The sequence below is a fragment of the Oncorhynchus mykiss genome, chromosome 1 (assembly GCF_057628025.1).
Source record: "Oncorhynchus mykiss isolate SJ-2025 chromosome 1, ASM5762802v1, whole genome shotgun sequence".
In the NCBI taxonomy this organism is placed as follows: Eukaryota; Metazoa; Chordata; class Actinopteri; order Salmoniformes; family Salmonidae; genus Oncorhynchus; species Oncorhynchus mykiss.
The window spans coordinates 81177879-81197940 of record NC_143022.1 but is presented as its reverse complement, the minus strand read 5'-3'; the positions used below and the strand labels follow the sequence as shown (position 1 = coordinate 81197940).

At 40.9% G+C, this 20062-nt stretch overlaps 1 protein-coding gene across 2 annotated transcripts in view; it reads left to right on the top strand.

Annotated features, from left to right (window-relative positions):
• nrg3a (neuregulin 3a) overlaps positions 1-11906 on the top strand; it is a 384160-nt gene extending 372254 nt beyond the window's left edge. For both annotated transcript variants that reach the window (XM_036986111.2, XM_036986107.2), the window contains exon 9: positions 7341-11906. In XM_036986111.2, the coding sequence (XP_036842006.2) occupies positions 7341-7959 (619 nt within the window). In that variant the 3' untranslated portion in view covers positions 7960-11906. The remainder of the gene's footprint in view (positions 1-7340) is intronic.
• Positions 11907-20062: the final 8156 nt, after the last annotated feature.

Genomic DNA, 20062 nt, shown 5'->3' with positions numbered 1-20062 from the left:
CCTTTCCCAGGCTCCTAACCCAGGCTTTTATCCCAGGCGCCTATCCCAGGCTACCCTCCCAGGCTCTTATCCCAGGCTCCTATCCCAGGCTACTATCCCAGGCTCTTATCCAATGTGATTTCCCAGGCTCCTAACTCCGGCTCTTATCCCAGTCGCCTATCCCAGGCTACCCTCCCAGGCTCTTATCCCAGGCTCCTATCCCAGGCTACCATTCCAGGCTCTTATCCAATGTGATTTCCCAGGCTCCTAACTCCGGCTCTTATCCCAGGCGCCTATCCCAGGCTACCATCCCAGGCTCTTATCCCAGGCTCCTATCCCAGGCTACCATCCCAGGCTTATATCCCAGGCTGTGTGGCCCTTCTGTCTGCCTCTGTCATCACACCTCTGACATCTTTCATCTCTGATTTATGGGTCCACCTGTAATCTTTAAACAAGAGTCACTGTCTCCAAATCCCACAGGGCGACATCTGCTTTCTCTCCTCCACTTGCTTTAGCTCTCTCTCTCTCTCTCTCTCTCTCTCTCTCTCTCTCTCTCTCTCTCTCTCTCTCTCTCTCTCTCTCTCTCTCTCTCTCTCTCTCTCTCTCTCTCTCTCTCTCTCTCTCTCTCTCTCTCTCTCTCTCTCTCTCTAATTATAGAACTGGTTGTTTGGATGCGGATTGATTGATGGCAGAGCCTACATGTAGGCCGTCAATTTATAAACGTAATCTCTTCTGGAAAAATGTGTCCAGGCAAAATATTTCCAAATGCTGCTAGGCTAGCATTTGATTTGCAACGGTTGGGGTTTGTAAACCTTGCTGTCTGCCTCTCAGACCTGTGGAACAATGTTGCATTTTTTTGCAATCTCCACTGTGCATGCATATGAATGTGAAGAGAATAACAGCTTCTCTGAGCCAGGCGGATTAATTTATCATTATAATCGATATATTCAATGAAATGTCAATAGAAACAAAGGTAAAACAAACATAGTTTGCTGTCTGTTGCAAATAGAATGGATATAATTAGCAACCAGCCCATTTGGCTAGCAATTTCAGAACTAACACCTGGCTTTTGCCCGGACTATATTGTATGGTGGAAGGATCAAATAAAACAAATTTACTCAATATAATAACGTTTTTAATGAAAACATGTCATTAATCTTTTTTGTATATGTTGGGAACCATTTTATAAAGCAATAAGGCCCTCGAACCTGGGAATCGTTGGGAATAACACCCTCCTGAGGGCTGTTTCCCCAGCCCTTGGCTTCACCTTGGGCATAAGAACAGCCCTTTGTCCGGAGTCATCACACAATAATTCTCGAGTTCTCATGCCTTATTGCTTAAATAAAGCCCCAGAACTTTGAATGCTGCTACCTCGGCAAAGCTTTAGACTTAATTTCAAGAGGAGAAATTTCAGAGGCAGAATTTTTAGAAGTGTAAAAAGAAAGGCTCACTGCACTCTAGTTTTTACTCCTTCGCTTTGTTTTTCACTGTGCTGAGCAAAGATAAAAAAATGAGGTTATGTTATGATCTCCAGTAAAATGGCGTTAGCTCAAATGGAGTGCTTGGCCTGTCGGGGGTGGATTGTATTTTTAATGACGGTCCTACGCTGCCCTTCCTCTCTCTTAGTTTGTCAGTGCGTGACGGGTGGAGGGATTCAGTGGGAAGCTGAACAGCAAGACCATGAAACCAGGCAGGACTCACTGAAAAAGACAGACTCTGTGGGGACTCAGCCAATAAAAATATCACTATCATTGCCAATGAAATAGATAGTGTTATACTGATAGACTTTGAAATGTCATAACAGCATAGCAGGAACTTTTACAAAGAGGGCAGTGCTTTAGACATGTGGATAAGGTCAGTCGTGTTACAGGGAATGTTCCAGTCAATTAATTGGTAAATTCTTAGAAAAAAGGTGTTATCTAGAACCTAAAAGGGTGTCCCCATAGGAGAACCCTTTGAATAACTATTTTTGCGGGGAAAATCCTTTTGGTAGGTTCTACATGGAACCCAAAGGGTTCTACCTGAAACCAAAAGGGATTATCCTACGGGGACAGTGGAAGAACCCTTTTGGAACCCCTTATTCTAAGAATATAAGTCTGTCCTGTACTCTACAACTCTAGGTGCAAACCACTGTCAGGTGCTTGTAGAATAAGCAATAACAGGTGAACGGCCTAACTTTGCTGACATACCAGATGCTAGACATAGCCTCCAGGTGGCCCTGAAGGCAGGAGCACATGATTAGTTGAAAAGACTGACTGACCTATTTACAGATTTACAGACAACCAGCACATAGAGAGAGAATCCCCATTCCAGTGAGTTGCCATGGAGACACTGCGGTAAAGGGTGACATGAGAGAACACAATGAGCGAGAGCATGTGAAAGAAAAAAAGAGGCAGAGAGGGAGGTAGAGAGAGAGAAGAAATGTAGAAACTACCTGTTTTGCATACAACAGTAAAAACAAATCAGTAAGAAGTGCTATCCCTCTCATTCCGTGCCTGTCAGAAAAACTTGCTGTTATCTCTCCAGAATGGCTTAGGCCTACACCAACATAGAACTCCACTTGTGTTTTATTGTAACCACTATTTTTAGATACACCTGTCAGATTTCTCAAGGCTTTCTCAAATGCACAGAGGTATAATTGAATTATGCAAATGCCTGTCTGTCATTGCGGTGAAAGTGTTGCAGACAGTGTGTGGAGATACAGTGCTTCTGCATAAATCTGGTATTAAAGTACCTGCCTGAGATGTAACTTGGCCCCTTACTACAAGGTCACTATTACTGTAATTGATTCTACTGACAAGGTCACTATGACTGTAATTGATTCCTCTGACAAGGTCACTATGACTGTAATTGATTCCTCTGACAAGGTCACTATTACTGTAATTGATTCCACTGACAAGGACACTATTACTTTAATTGATTCCTCTGACAAGGTCACTATTACTGTAATTCATTCCTCTGACAAGGTCACTATTACTGTAATTGATTCCTCTGACAAGACCACTACCACTGTAATTGATTTCTCTGATAAGGTCACTATTACTTTAATTGATTCCTCTGACAAGACCACTACCACTGTAATTGATTTCTCTGATAAGGTCAATTCCATAAGGAAGCATTGATGGTGGACCATGACTGTTCTGGCCCCACCAGACTGGATTGTAAGTCCCTCGCCCTCCTCTGGTCTATAACATTCTAATAGACTACTCTGTCTATCTTTAATGGGCTCCTAATTATTCAGGATATTACCCCTGAATGAACCAGCCAATAGTATGTCCCAGAATTCTCTGGAATGTTCTTGTCTGACAGGAATGGTCCAATCCTGTCCCTGCTTTGCTGCACCGACCAGCTTTCTCAGCTGGAATAGCGTGTTCATTCATCAGATCAATTTGGAAAATGATCACTACTATCCCAGGCTCTGACTGGATAAGAGCATTTGCTAAATGACAAAAATCTAAATGTTCGATGTCTACTGTCCCAGTCTCTTTGTCATTTACATTCATGAACAATAATGAAACATTACAGTATTATCTAAGCATTCATAAAATCCATATATACATTTGAAGTCGGAAGTTTACATACACCTTAGCAAAATACATTTAGACTTAGTGTTTCACTGACAGTTCCTGACAATAAATCATAATAAAAATTCCCTGTCTTAGGTCAGTTAGGATCACCACTTTATTTTAAGAATGTGAAATGTCAGAATAGTAGTAGAGAGAACACATTTATTTATTTCATCACATTCCCAAATGGTCAGAAGATTACATACACTCAATTAATATTTGGTAGCATTGCCTTTAAATTGTTTAACTTGGGTCAAACGTTTTGGGTAGCCTTCCACAAGCTTCCCACAATAAGTTGGGTGAATTTTGGCATTCCTCCTGACAGAGCTGTTGTAACTGAGTCAAGTTTGTAGGCCTCCTTGCTCACATACGCTTTTTCAGTTCTGCCCACACATTTTCTATAGGATTGAGGTCAGAGCTTTGTGATGGCCACTCCAATACCTTTACTTTTTTTTGTTCTTTGGAAGTATGCTTGGGGTCATTGTCCATTTGGAAGACCCATTTGCAACCAAGCTTTAACTTCCTGACGGATGTCTTCAGATGTTGCTTCATTATATCCACATTATGTTCATTCCTCATGACGCCATCTATTTAGTGAAGTGCACCAGTCCCTCCTGCAGCAAAGGTCTTGGATGATTTCTTTTGATTTTCACATGATGTCAAGCAAAGACGCATTGAAAGGTAGGCCTTGAAATAGATCTACAGGTACACCTCCAATTGACTCAAATTATGTCAGAAGCTTCTATAACCATGACATGACCATGTTTTCTGGAATGTTCCAAGCTGTTTAAAGGCACAGTCAACTTAGTGTATGTAAACTTCTGACCCACTGGAATTGTGATACAGTGAAATATAAGTGAAATAATCTGTCTGTAAACAATTACTTGTCATGCACAAAGTAGATATCCTAACTGACTTGCCAAAACTATAGTTTGTTGACAAGAAATTTGTGGAGTGGTTGAAAAACAAGTTTTAAGGACTCCAACCTAAGTGTATGTAAACTTCCGACTTCAAATGTAGATATCTACATAAATCAATGTAGATAATTAATATACAAAGTACAATCATGTACAGTGCCTTCGGAAAGTATTCAGACCTCTTGACTTTTTCCACATTTGTTACGTTACAGCCTTATTCTAAAAGGGATTACATTTAAAAAATCCTCAGCAATCTACTTACAATACCCCATAATGACAAAGCGAAAACAGTTTTTAAGACATTTTAGCAAATGTATTAAAAATATAAATAAAAATTCCTTATTTATATAAGTATTCAGAACCTTTGCTATGAGACTCGAAATTGAGCTCAGGTACATCCTGTACATCCTGTTTCCATTGAGATGTTTCTACAACTTGATTGGAGTCCACTTGCCGTAAATTCAATTGATTGGACATAATTTGGAAAGGCACACGCCTGTCTATGTAAGGTCCCACAGTTGACAGTGCATGTCAGATCAAAAACCAAGCCATGATGTCGAAGGAATTGTCTGTGGAGATCCGAGACAGGATTGTGTCGAGGCACAGATCTGGGGAAGGGTACCAAAACATTTCTGCAGCATTGAAGGTCCCCAAGAATACAGTGGCCTCCATCATTCTTACATGAAAGAAGTTTGGAACCACCAAGACTCTTCCTAGAGCTGGCCGCCCGGCCAAACTGAGCAATCAGGGTGAGAAAGGTCTTGGTTAGGGAGGTGACCAAGAACCCGATGGTCACTCTGACAGAGCTTTAGAGTTCCTCTGTGGAGATGGGAGAACCTTCCAGAAGGACAACCATCTCTGCAGCATTCCACCAAGACTGCTGAGTGACCAGACGGAAGCCACTCCTCAGTAAAAGGCATATGACAGCCAGCTTGGAGTTGCCAAAAGGCACCTAAAGACTCTCAGATCATGAGAGACAAGATTCTATGGTCTGATGAAACCAAGATTGAACTCTTTAGCCTGAATGCCAAGCTTCACGTCTGGAGGAAACATGACACCTGAAATATGGTGGTGGCAGCATCATGCTGTGGGGACGTTTTTCAGTGTCAGAGACATGGAGACTTGTCAGAATCGAGGCAAAGATGAACGGAGCAAAGTACTGAGAAATTCTTGATGAAAACCTGCTCCAGAGTGCTCAGGACCTCAGACTGGGGCAAAGGTTCACCTCCCAACAGGACAACAACTCTAAACACACAGCCAAGACAAAGCAGGAGTGGCTTCGTGACAAGTCTCTGAATGTCCTTGAGTCGCACAGCCAGAGCCCAGACCTGAACCCAATCGAACATCTCTGGAGAGACCTGAAAATAGCTGTGAAGCAACGCTCCCTGTTCAACCTGACAGAGCTTGAGAGGATCTGTAGAGAGGAATGTGAGAAACTCCCAAAATACAGATATGCCAAGCTTGTGGCTTCATACTCAAGAAGACTCAAGGCTGTAATCGCTGAGGTGCTAAGGTGCTTCAACAAAGTACTGAGCAAAGGGTCTGAATACGTATTTAAATGTGATATTTCATTTTTTTATATTTATAAATGAGCAAATATTTATTGAAACCTGTTTTTGCTTTGTCATTATAGGGTATTGTGTGTTGATTTATGAGGGAAAAACAATTTAATCAATTTTAGAATACGGCTGTAATCTTACAAAATATGGAAAAAGTCAAGGGGTCTGAATACTTTCCGAAGGCACTGTATGTGTACAGCACATACTGTACAACACACTTCTATAATCTCACCTCAAATCTATGAACAGAGCAATTTTGTATTACAATGTTTAATTCTGTACACCATGGTCGTACATTTGCACTGTTGGGTGCATGCATGGGATGTTTTCAGGCTGATTGTATTTCCCACATCTAACGAGATTTGCTCCAAATGTTATTGTGGGCATTAGGAAACTGACATCCCTGTTATCGGAGAGCAAGGCCCAATATGGCATTCTAAATGTGGCTCGTTTGGGGCTCATTCCAAAACCTCAGTGAAAAAGAGAATCATCAGCTTTGAAAACCCCCTTGATGGAGGCTTACATCTCTGATTAGGCTATTACAAGAAAGAGAGTGACTCAAAGTTAAATATTGATGCGACAAGAGCAGCTAGCCTTTGTCAGGGATTATGAATTATTACACAAAGATAATGAGCCCCAAGCCCTAGATTGTACCTCAATTGAGACGTTGATATTACAGAGAGGATGTGTTGCTGTAATGTGAGGTAGCTTATGCCAGATCCCTTTGAGAAAAAGAAGAGAGAGCAAAGAATCAATATTTGATATCAACAACACAACACTTTGACTTTGAAAGTGCCTCATGAAGCACAAAAGCAATTTCTATGTCGGGAACAAATGGTGGACTATCTCGTGTCTAAAAGTGAATGGGGACATTGTTGATCACTGATTACTTCATTAATTATCCTAGATGCTCTGATGCGTCAAACATATTCTTGTTGGACTAAATATTCATGCCATGCTCCATTTAGTTAAGTATCCCCATTTCAAGGTGTCAAATCAATAATGTAGTGTCTGAACTCCCTCTTAACTTTCCCAACTCATGATCCAGTTCATACAAAGTGAGAGTGTTCGGCTAGATAAAGACATGAAAGAGACATGTCAAGCTCATCTTGTCATTTTTGTGCTCTTCATGCCTCTGAGATGGCAAGGTGAAATTTGGCTCACAGAGTACCCTTGTTCTGTTTGGGAAGGTGCTTTAAAGGCTTCAGTTAAAATGATACTCAAAGCAATTAACTTTTCTTGAAGTGAAATGAGTACACGTGGGAATTGACAGCAATTGTAATTATCTCTCTCTCTCTTTTCGCTCTTCCCTTCATCAGGTGCAATATTGTGAGGGCCGGGAGCGACCCGCGACAGGATGCCTTTCTAAATATGCAACCCCCCATGTCGGTGGAGCAGTCGTGGGAGAGCAGGGTGGAGGTGCGCTGCTGTCCTCTGGACCAGGGCCTGGACCATGACGTCTCTACTTCCACCTGGAGCCTCAGGCGTCCCAAATGTCCAAGCCGCTCTTCCCCTCCTCCTTTCCGGACCTGCTCCATCCCTATCATCCCCTCTGTCCAGGGCCACAAGGACGAGGTCTCCTGTTTGCAAACAGCTACTGGCTCAGCCACCTGCAGCACCATGCCCAGTAAGGAAGTAGGAGGGCACTCCCTCATCATGCTGCACCCCACCTCCACCTCCTGCTCCTCCTCTATTGGGGGCCAGCAGCAGGACGAGGTGGCCCTTCTCCTAGAGGAGGCTCAGGAGCATCTCAGGGCTCTTGCCCACAGGAAGCAGGAAGACAGCGTCGGCGCCACCCCTCAACTGCCCAGAGAGACTGTATGCTTCCTGACACTCAATGGTGGAGGAGCGGGGGGTTTGAGCCCTAATGGACCCACTGAGACCCAGTTAATGAGCCCTAGAGAACCTCATAGAGACTCAGCCCAGCCCTGCCAATGAGACAACGAGGTCTGTGCCCTAGCTTCCTGTCTGGATCTACAGTAAAACAACTGTAGTGTCTTGAAGTCAAGACTGTAGAGAGCTCTGCATCAAAGGGATGAGATTAAACTGAATAGAGAAAAATAATATCATGGAATAAACAATGTGCATACTGTATGGAAGAATGAACAGAGGGATGGTCTATGGAGTGATGAAGAGAGAAATTATGTATATGCATTTATTTAAATGAGAAGCTTCTTAGACAAAAGAAACCAAATAGTCTGTCATCTCCATGGTGTTTTTAATTGTAAAAAAAATTATATATAAATATATATGGATATAAATATATGGAATTAAAAAGGTGACCAAGTTCAGTTGAGGAATACAGGAATGATGTACCGTCTTTCTTTTTTTGTAAGAACTCCTCCACATTTTTCAGGCTTGGAGCACGTTTGTGTGGACCCCATGCACCCTTACCCCTTCTGTTTTGCTACCTGGTGTGAACCGACGATGCAGTTAAACATGGCTGCCACAGCAACAGTATCTACTGTAAAACAACCTCTCAACTACCATTGTGAGTCTACCCAGCCAAGGATTATAACAGTCCCCCTTGCCTTGGATATACCACAGCAGTATATTGAAGAACAATTACAGAATGATATAGAGAGACTTTTGCCGATAAACTACCCCAGGTTGACCCTGTCACTGGCTTGGGACAGCAGGTTGATAAGACAGGCGTGATGCTAACACGGTTGGCTAGTTTGGTGTCTTATTCCTTTTTTGTACGTGAGTGGAATTCCTCCTCTGCTGACCAAGTCGTTTAGCATGGGTGTTTTTTTTCCCTCTGTCTAACCCCACACAACTCTGAGTACACACACACACATTCCCTCAGCACACAACGACGTGTACAGGTGTGTTGGGGGTACACAGCAGGGATGGAGGGACCAAGGATAATAGGCCGGCGCAAGTGGAGGAGTTTCTGTTTTTTAGTTTCAGTTTGTTCGTGATGAACAATCAGCTGCTTTCTGGGGAAGGGGAGGGGGGAGACAGTAGAGGGGGGTTGAAGAAAAATGTGTTTGTGGTACCTGTGAAGTGGGGACTTCAATTTCTGTTTTGAATTTAGAACCAAATGTTGGGGGGAAAAAAAGCATAATGGAGGTTTTGCAGATTATTTGTATTTTCTATTTCATTTTCAATGGTTCTGCCCCCTACCCCACCCACCCACTAACCTGTGAAATTGTGCATGCAGATAATAATTGTTTTCAGATTAACACCAATATTCTCTAGTGAGTTGCTGATTTCACTCACAATGTTTGGAATTTCACAATCAAATAACCTTTCATCAGAGGTTTACAAGCAGACCATAGAGGTGGCCAGGGCATTGGTAGGTAGATAAGGAGGTAAAGGCTCCATATTGCCAACAACCCTTTCAGAGGTTTTTTTTTAAATGATCTCCACAATGAGGTCAATGTAGCAGTAGTAATAACCATTGGAGGTTTCCAGATAAAAGCTAACTATTTATGTGTAGGACATATCCACTTGATGCCAAACAACCTAAATGAATCGTGCTGCATGATGTACTTCATGCATCAACGACCAACAGTCACATTTGGGTCGTCAGACATCAAGTGGAAATGTGCCATTATCTGTGAACGTCCAAAGCGTATTACTTTACCTGAAACCATTTTCAATGCATTTTCAACTGTTGGTCTTAGAAATCATACATGCTCTCTGTACATCCGCCCTGCTGAATGGTTTTTGCAGTTCTGAAAACCAATTTAAGTCGGGCATCTCTCGTTTCCACTCTGAACATCTGAACACCACATTACATTTGCCAGTAATTGAACACTGTCTGCTACACTCCACGTACTTTCCGTTAACTTTATCAGAGAAGAAGCAGTGAAAAGGGGTCAGCCATATGACCGCCTGTCTTGAAATGATTAACAAACTCATTGACCTTTCCTGCAAATGCCTCAAGACTAGGGTGAGTCTAGGGTGAGACTTTCTATATTAGGTCCTCATTTTTTCCAGTTTCTGTCTATACATGTGTCTGTTTGTGAATCTATGTGAAGGCTTATGGATTTCTGAGAGTACGTGTTTTATTTTTCAAATCAGATTGCTCATTGGAGTGTGTGTGTGTATATATGTGCGTGTGTGTGTTTGTACATGCGTGCGTGTGTGTGTGCATGGGTTTGTGTGTGCGTGACTATTCACATGCATGTGGTTATATAAGTTAATGCAGTATATACACATGGGCCCATACTGTATGTCCATGTCTTAGTAGGAGATTTTGCTCAGCTGGACAGTGGACAGACAGCAGTGGAGAGGTTAGCTGGTTGATGGCAGGGTTAGACCATACAGGCCAGACAGATAAGAGACCAGCTTGATCCACAAAGACCTCTGACTGCCAGGGAAAGCAACCCCATCAGACCGTGGCAGTGTCTACTATCCCCACAAATGGCTGGAGCAGTTTATAGCCAATGCTAGTGATGCAGAGCCTTTTATCCTCTACCCTGATAAATCAGTTTGTTGTGAGAGTTTGGGGGAATTATACTTTGTCAGGTTTGTTTTTCTGAGACAAATCCAGTTTGGGTTGTGGGGAGGGGGGTAAAAGCATTCCAAGGTGAAATCTCACAGCAGGAAAATGATTCAGCACTGTTCATTTCAATTTTAAAAGGCCTGTGTTTCTTAGTCTGAAGTTTATTCAGTGCTGTGCGTTGAGGCAGAATAAAAAGTTAATCCCTGGTGACGATTCTGAGCCAGTGGATGTGTAAACCTCTCTGTAAAGCTGATCTGCCTTCATAGAGAGTGACGGGGCAAGGTAAGAAACAATCCACCATGGCTCATTCTTGTACTTTTACCTACTGTGTGTGTGTGTGTGTGTGTGTGTGTGTGTATGTGTGTGTGTGTGTGTGTGTGTGTGTGTGTGTGTGTGTGTGTGTGTGTGTGTGTGTGTGTGTACCTACTGTGTGTGTGTGTGTGTGTGTGTGTGTGTGTGTGTGTGTGTGTGTGTGTGTGTGTGTGTGTGTGTGTGTGTGTGTGTGTGTGTGTGTGTGTGTGTGTGTGTGTGTGTGTGTGTGTGTGTGTGTGATGCAATAGCAATGCTCATCAGGCACAGTGTACCAATGTGTTAATTACTGGTGCTGAAATTCATCTTCAGTCAAAAGATGTTCTGATTACTCCAGTATTCATCCAGAGGTGTCTAGGTCACACTTCATTTTGGATTGGGTATTGCCTCTCAAATATGAAGGTTTGAAAGAGTTCAAAAGGTAAGGGTGTTGAATGACCAATCAACAAAACAGCGTTACATCAATTGTAATACAAATATTCAGGGCAGAGCTATATTTCAGATAAGCATGGGATTATACCGAGATGAATTTCTAATGTCAGGCCAGGTTTGATAACCTTGATGTCAGCCAAGTGTCATTCAAATAATATTCCAGATAATTGAGCCGATAGCCTTTTCATGGTTATACATAGCTATGTGACAGGTGGTTGTTACATAGTTGTTATACAATGGTAACACAAAATGGACATGCAATTAGCATCCGGACATAAAGTGTGAACTAAGGTTGTTTTGATCCTGTACTGCCTGTGTGTGAATTATCCAGTCACTATCATAGGCTGGTCAGACTGCTATATGGTTTAGGCTATATATTATCCCTTCAGCTTCATATCATCTCCCTGCGAATGTTCATTTTTGAGATAAGAATGGGTCTAAAACTCCAAGTTGTGAACTCCAGAGATGTTCAATGCCAGTGTATGTGTGTGTGTGTTGACAGAGTTTCCCCACAAAACCCTGGCTAATGTCAAAAATATTCCAGTTGTGATATGAAAAATAGAGTCTCATTTTTGGCAGTGAAGAACTTTATTTCAGTGATACCCCTCAAAAAAATGATATAGTGGATTTTTCTGTTCATTTTATTTTTGTATTTTTGTTTTTCAATAAAGATGAGTCTTCAGTGTTATTTCTTTCAGTGCATCTGCAGAATGTTCACAATAATATGACATATATTTTGGAGATTATGGAAAATTCATAATCCAAACTGTTATTAGTTACAGCACGACTGTGCTTTGGCCTTAAACCAAAAAAACAATCAGCTACAGAATTCCTGAAATCTGACGAAGGTGTATAAAGTGCAGCTCAGGAATCAACAGATAAAGATCAGGTCAAAATATCTGAAGATTGCTGGTGAAGTCAACCTGGAGTGAGGAGGAGGACATAGGTGGATGCAGGAACACACGGAAGACTAGTTAATAATGTGCTGAGAGAGAGCTCATTAGACAGTCACAGATGGGGAGAGATGCAGTAGGATTTACTCAGACATAAAGGTACATGACTCAGACAACCAATACATTACAGTCCAACCATTACATTACAGTCCAACCAATAATACTCATACTAGGTAAACAGAATGGTCATGTTATTTTCTGATGAAAGATATACAGTATGGACAATAAGAAAACTACCAAACACATGGCCGTGTGTGTGTACTTGTGTGTGTGTGTGTGTGTGTGTGTGTGCATGAATCTCTCACGGATAAATCACTACTGGATTAAGTGAACATTTGATTACTGTTTATGGATTCCTGATACTTGGTTGATCTCAGTCCAAGTACAATGGGAAGACACACATTGTTTCTGTCTGCTATGGTGGGTGACCAGTGACCACACACCTATAACCATACAGTTGAAGTCGGAAGTTTACATACACCTTAGCCAAATACATTTAAACTCAGTTTTTAACAATTCCTGACATTACATTCTAGTAAACATTCCCTGTCTTAGGTCAGTTAGGATCACCACTTTATTTTAAGAATGTGAAATGTCAGAATAGTAGTAGAGAGAATTATTTATTTCAGATGTAATTTATTTCATCACATTTCCAGTGGGTCAGAACTTTACATACACTCAATTAGTGTTTGGTATCATTGCCTTTAAATTGTTTAACTTGGGTCAAATGTTTCGGGTAGCCTTCCACAAGCTTTCCACAATAAGTTGGGAGAATTTTGGCCCATTCCTCCTGACAGAGCTGATGTAACTGAGTCAGGTTTGTAGGCCTCCTTGCTCACGCACGCTTTTTCAGTTTTGCCCACACATTTTCTATGGGATTAAGGTCAGGGCTTTGTGATGGCCACTACAATACCTTGACTTTGTTGTCCTTAAGCCATTTTGACACAACTTTGGAAGTATGCTTGGGGTCATTGTCCATTTGAAAGTCCCATTTGCGACCAAGCTTTAACCTGATGTCTTGAGATGTTGCTTCAATATGTCCACATTATTTTCATTCCTCATAATGCCATATATTTTGTGAAGTGCATCAGTCCCTCCTGCACCAAAGCACCCGCACAACATGATGCTGCCACCCCTGTGCTTCAAGGTTGGGATGGGGTTCTTCGGCTTGCAAGCCTCCCCCCTTTTTCCTCCAAACATAAAGATGGTCATTATGGCCAAACAGTTCTATTTTTGTTTCATCAGACCAGAGGATATTTCTCCAAAAAGTACGATCTTTGTCCCCATGTGCAGTTGCAAACCGTATTCTGGCTTTTTTATGGCGGTTTTGGAGCAGTGGCTTCTTCCTTACTGAGCTACCTTTCGGGTTATGTCGATATAGGACTCGTTTAACTGTGGATATAGATAATTTTGTACCTGTGTACTCCAGCATCTTCACAAGGTCCTTTGCTGTTGTTCTGGCATTGATTTGCACTTTTCGCACGAAAGTACGTTCATCTCTAGGAGACAGAACATGCCTCCTTCCTGTGCGGTATGACGACTGCGTGGTCCCAAGGTGTTTATACTTGCGCACTATTGTTTGTACAGATGAACGTTGTACTTTCAGGCATTTGGAAATTGATCCCAAAGATGAACCAGCCTTGTGGAGGTCTACAATTTGTTTTCTGAGGTCTTGGCTGATTTTTTTATATTTTCACATGATGTCAAGCAAAGAGACACTGAGTTTGAAGGTAGGCCTTGAAATACATCCACAGGTACACCTCCAATTGACTCAAATGATGTCATTTAGCCTATCAGAAGCATCTAAAGCCATGACATTTTCTGGAATTTTCCAAGCTGTTTAAAGGCACTGTTAGTGTATGTAAACGTCTGACCCACTGGAATTGTGATACAGTGAATTATAAGTGAAATAATCTGTCTGTATACAATTGTTGGAAAAATTAGATGTAGATAACAAGAAATTTGTGGAATGGTTGAAAAACTAGTTTTAATGACTCCAACCTGAGTGTTTCATCTCACTGAGAGGCTGAGCACCAGCTGATTCAGGATCAGTCCAGGCAAAGCATGCAATGGGGTTCAAGATACACTATAAACCAGTACTACAGCTCTCAGATCAGTGGCCATGAGCAAAGACGGGTTAAAATCAATAACAAAAATGATCCAGCAAGGAAAAAACATTTTTTTCCCCATACAATGACATCCATACGTTTAACTATACTGAACAAACATATAAACACAACATGTAAAGTGTTGGTCCCATGTTTCATGAGTTGAAATAAAAGATTCCAGAAATGTTTCATACTCACAAGAAGCATATTTCTCTCAAAGGTTGTGCACAAATTTGTTTACATCCCTGTTAGTGAGCATTTCTCTTTTGCCAAGATAATCCATCCACCTGACAGGTGAGGCATATCAACAAGCTGATTAAAGAGCATGATCATTGCAAAGGTGCACCTTTTGCCACTATAAAATGTGCAGTTTAGTCACACAACACAATGCCACAGATGTCTCAAGAGTGTGCAATTGGCATGCGGAATACAGGAATGTTCACAAGAGCTGTTGCTAGATGTTTGAATGTTAATTTCTTTACCATAACATCATTTTAGAGAATTTGGAAGTACGTCCAACGGGCCTCACAACTGCAGACCACGTGTAAGCACGCCAGACCAGGACCTCTACATCCGACTTCTTCACCTGAGACCAGCCACCCGGACAGCTGATGAAACTGAGGAGTATTTCTGTCTGTAATGGGGAATGGGGAAAAACTAATTCTGATTGGTTGGGCCTGGCTCCCATGTGGGAGGGCCTATGCCCTCCCAGTCCCACCCATGGCTGTGCCCCTGCCCAGTCATGTGAAAGAGTTTAGGGTCTCGTGAATTTATTTAAATTGACTTATTTCCTCATGTGAACTGTAACTCAGTAAAATCAATAGAGTTGTTGCTTGTAACGTATATATTTTTGTTCAGTATATTTGCATTTGTAACACACTGTACCATATGGTAAGTTTCAGCAAATCTGTGTACAATATCTGTGTTCAATCTGTCCCTTTTTAGTCATCAAATGATTACTTTAGGTGTTTGAATTAAACCAGCTTTACTCTTTAACAGTAGGTATCGCATCCATTATTAATAAGGCATATATTTTATGTATATTATATTTGTGTTTGTAAGCCAAATACAAAATTATTATTTGAGAGTTTAACAAGCATTCAACATAAAACAAATCAAAGGTTGCCCATGCTTTTCAAGACAGAGAGAGAAAACAACAGCTCTAGGATGACAAAAAAATTGAAATGTGAAACAATAAAAGGCACTGCAGACACTCAGCCATTATTGGGAAACTATATGGTGACTCCCTCCGGCTGCATTGAATGGACCCATTAGATTGCATAACTAAAGACCAAGATAGAACAAAGATAGCTGATTTTACTGGATCCTCAATCTATTCTTTCTGCTTTCTTCACCAAAATAAATCACTGTTGATTGTAGTCATCAATCACAACATGAAACACAAACCATCCCTGACAGACTACCATTATAAACTGATCTTCCTTGAAGCGCGTAACTGATTTGTTTATGTATCTATTCATTTACCTTTGTTGATACTGAGTTTATTTGAGACCAAATTCTATTTTAGAATGAGTTGGTGAGCAGCAGGAAGGTTCATACAAACTGCTATGATCTTGACTGACCACAGGGTAAAAACCGTGGCTTGATGTTGGTGCAGAAGAACGGCCCTCTTTGTAGGACAGTGGCCCCATCACTGGAGTATTTGGAGATCCTAGACCACAGGGGGAATGTCTTCCAACACCCCCACCAGAAGCAAGCTTTATAGGCTTTATACTGAGCTTGGATTGGTATATGTGGATGAAAGGTATGTTCTTTCACCCACATTGACATTCATGTTTGGTCTTCTCTAGCTTGGGGATATCAATGCGAAATTGATTTCTATATGTAAAAGAGTCCACGCCACCGCTGTCACTGACATGATTAATCAGGCATGGTTCCTGAAGCGTCCCCCTACACTGAGTGTGAAAAACATTAGGAACACCTGATCTTTCCATGATAGACTGACCAGGTGAATTCAAGTGAAAGCTAAGATCCCTTATTGATGTCACTTGTTAAATCCACTTCAATCTGTGTAGCTGAAGGGGAGGAGACCAGTTAAATCATTGTTTTTAAGCCTTGAGACAATTGAAACATGGATGGTGTATGTGTGCCATTCAGAGGGTGAATTGGAAAAACAAAATATTGAAGTGCCTTTGAACGGGGTATGGTAGAAGGTGCCAGGCGCACTGGTTTGAGTGTCAAGAACTGCAACGCTGCTGGGTTCTTCCATGCTCAACAGTTTCCCGTGTGTATAAAGAACGGTCCACCAGCCAAAGGACTTCCAGGCAACTTGAGACAACAAACAACACGCCCAATTTTTCAGTTTTTGATTTGTTAAAAAAGTTTGAAATATCCAATAAATGTCGTTCCACTTCATGATTGTGTCCCACTTGTTGTTGATTCTTCACAAAAAAATACAGTTTTATATCTTTATGTTTGAAGCCTGAAATGTGGCAAAAGGTCGCAAAGTTCAAGGGGGCCGAATACTTTCGCAAGGCACTGTAGGTCAGTGTTCTTAATGTTTTGTACACTCAGTGTATACATAATCTAATCTCCTGTTAACCATGATTCTGATAATATTGAAAAATCCTAAGAAATGAAACGTCGAAAGGTATTGCCCTCTTCCTATTATCTATCTGAACAAGAAAATATGAAATATTGTGGCTGCCCTGCAGGCTGACAAATAGATCAGATATAGGGTACAAACAGGTTCCACAGCCACATGGCAATATATCTTAATGTTATTGTTGCTTCTATGTTATGTAATCAAGCGACTAAAATGGGCCAGAAAAAAAACATTGATTAACTCTTTAGAAGTGAGATGGAGAGTGCCGTCTCTTTGTTATGGTTGTCTAGAGATCAGTTTTTGTGGTATTATTTAATTGTCCTGGGCCCACAGACATAATCATTATTCCATGCGTCTCCAATAGGCGTAGAACAATGCATTTCTCACAACACTGTCAATGTTACTGTTCCACAGTGCAACCGTGCTGCATCGATAAAGATTGTACAAAATCAAATTCAGTCATTGAATGTTTGCGGTATGAAGCAAACAGGCATGTGCACACACAGAAACAAACGAATACAAATGGAGAGAGTTTATGGATGCATTTGTGCACTGCAGGTGAATTCTGAGAAATGGTGTGTGTTTCAGGGGAAACAAATGGAATGAATAATTAAGCTGCATTCTCATTAAGAGGAAATATTACAGGAAACAGGAAACACAACTATAGGTGAGTAAGGCCAAAGGCTTCTCATCAGTTGTCAGTAAAAAATAAAAAATACATCTGATCCTGTTGCTCAAACAACCTCCAACGTTTAGAGTAAATGTGCTCATTCTGGAAATAGCAAATCTTTTCCGAAAATAGAAATTGTACACGATACATGATAATCTCTCTGGGAGAGAATGACGGAAAACAAACAAGGATCATCTAGGTGAAAAGAAGACAGTTAGGACTTGCATCAGCAGATCTACAAGAACATTTCAAACACTAACAAACAGTTTTCATAATCCTCATGTATTTTAATATATGAAGATATGATGACAATGTCCCAAAATTCTAGCAATTTTTTAAATTAGCCACATGATACACATAACATACACAATATAACCACATGATACACAAACATGATACACAACATTCATCATAGCAAATAATTTGGATGGGTAATCTCTTCCCCAAAAGACATTTATGGCCCACGCAAAAGAGAGGCTCATTGAAAATGATGTCATTACTCCTGAGCGATAGCTCCCAGTCCGATTGTTAACTGTAGAAAAACAAGTTGGCGCATTCAATAGCCCGTAACTCAAGATAAAAATCTATAATAATACTCTTATGCTAGTGCTTATAATGGCTGGAAAACCCCATCACCTGCTAGGCTTCTCTCTGAGCTGTTTTCTTTGCCGCTGTTCAGCAAAAACACTTAGGAATCTATTCAATCGGCATCGCTGAAGCGTTACAGATTGCGCGATAGAAAAAGAGAAAGGAATTTCAACAGCTAAATGCATGAATTTGGTGCACTTTGAGGTAAACATTGAGAGACTAGAACATTGAAAGATTAGATATTTGTCAGGTAATTTGCACCTTCCCACCTGCCACAGCAGACACTGCCAGTACTCAATTACAAAAGCTACTGTGGGACTCTCTACACTGGAACACATACAGTGCCTTCAGAAAGTATCCACACCCCTTGACTTTATCCACATTTTGTTGTGTTACAGACAGCATTTTAAATTGATTAAACCAAGACAATTAAAAATGAAAAGCTGAAATGCCTTGAGTCAATAAATATTGAACTCCTTTGTTATGGCAAGCCTAAATAAGTTCAGGGTTAAAGATTTGCTTAACAAGTGAATAATATAGTTCAGTCTGCTTTCCACCAAACACGGGGAGATGGATTCACCTTTCAGCAGGACAATAACTTAAAACACCAGGCCACATGTACACTGTTGCTTACCAAGAAGACAGTGAATGGTCCTGAGTGGCCAAGTCACAATTTTGACTTAAATCTGCTTGAAAATCTATGGCAAGACATGAAAATGGGTGTCTAGCAATGATCAACAACCAATTTGACAGAGCTTGAAGAATTTTGAAAAGAATAATGGACAAATACTGTACAATCCAGGTGTGCAAAGCCCTTAGAGACTTATCCAGAAAAACTCTGTAACATATAAGCTGGGAGTCAGGAAGCAGGTGCAGAATGTGAGTTTAATAATGAAACGATACAAAAGAACAAACATGGGAAGCATACTGAACGTGAGCGAAAACAATACTACCTCATGACTGAAGTCAACTGAGGCCTAAATAAAGGGGGGAGTAATCACAAAGTAATAATTATAATAGTTGTCGGGGCCGGTGGTTAGTAGACTGGCGACGTCGAGCGCCGGAGAGAGGGAGCAGGAGTAGGCATGACAGGCTTACAGCTGTAATCGCTGCCAAAGGTGATTCTAACATGCATTGACTCAGGGGTGTGAATACTTATGTAAATGGTTTACATATCTGTTATTTATTTTCAATAAATGTTTAACAATTTCTAAAAACATGTTTTCAATTGTCATTATGGGGTATTGTGTGTAGATGGATGAGAAGAAAAATATATATTTAATCAATTTTGAATTCAGGCTGTTTTGTTTTCAAATATGTTTTTAGAATACTAAATAATCAGCAAGTTACAAGTGACCAAATCGTATTTGTGTGTGTTCAGACTGCAATCATTTGCTGACATGGCTAGGCTAGTTGTCATAGTAACGACAGCTGTGTGTGCAGTGGTGCAGGCTTATTGGTGGTGGTGCTCGTGCTTCCTATCACTCAGAAGTTATGTAGCATTCTAAGGTGACAACCATGGACGTTTTCCAGTTGCTTTGAATGTTCAAAATCATAGGGTAATAACTTTTCAAAACAAGTCCTAGCTAGGTAGCTGTTTAGCTTTCTAGCACATTCTCTAGTTTGTTTGTAAACAATTAGCAAGCTTGTTAGCTACCACATGTTCTTGTCAAACTGTCAACGGGGTAGCTAGTAAGCAACAAGATATCCCAAATAACAGCCCAAAAAACACTTAAGGGAAAGTAAATCAGGTGGTTTGAAATGTGGCTTGAAATATCTGATTCAATATGCTTTTTTTGCAGACTGCAGGAAAAATAACAGATTCTAAACGGATATGCAAATAAATAGCTTTATCTTGTCTACCCTCCTCTTTCATCATGTCCTGGTTGTTAAAAGTGTCAAAATAAACTGTTGTTTAAATAGTAATTTAACAGGCCTTTCACCTCAACTGCAATTTTT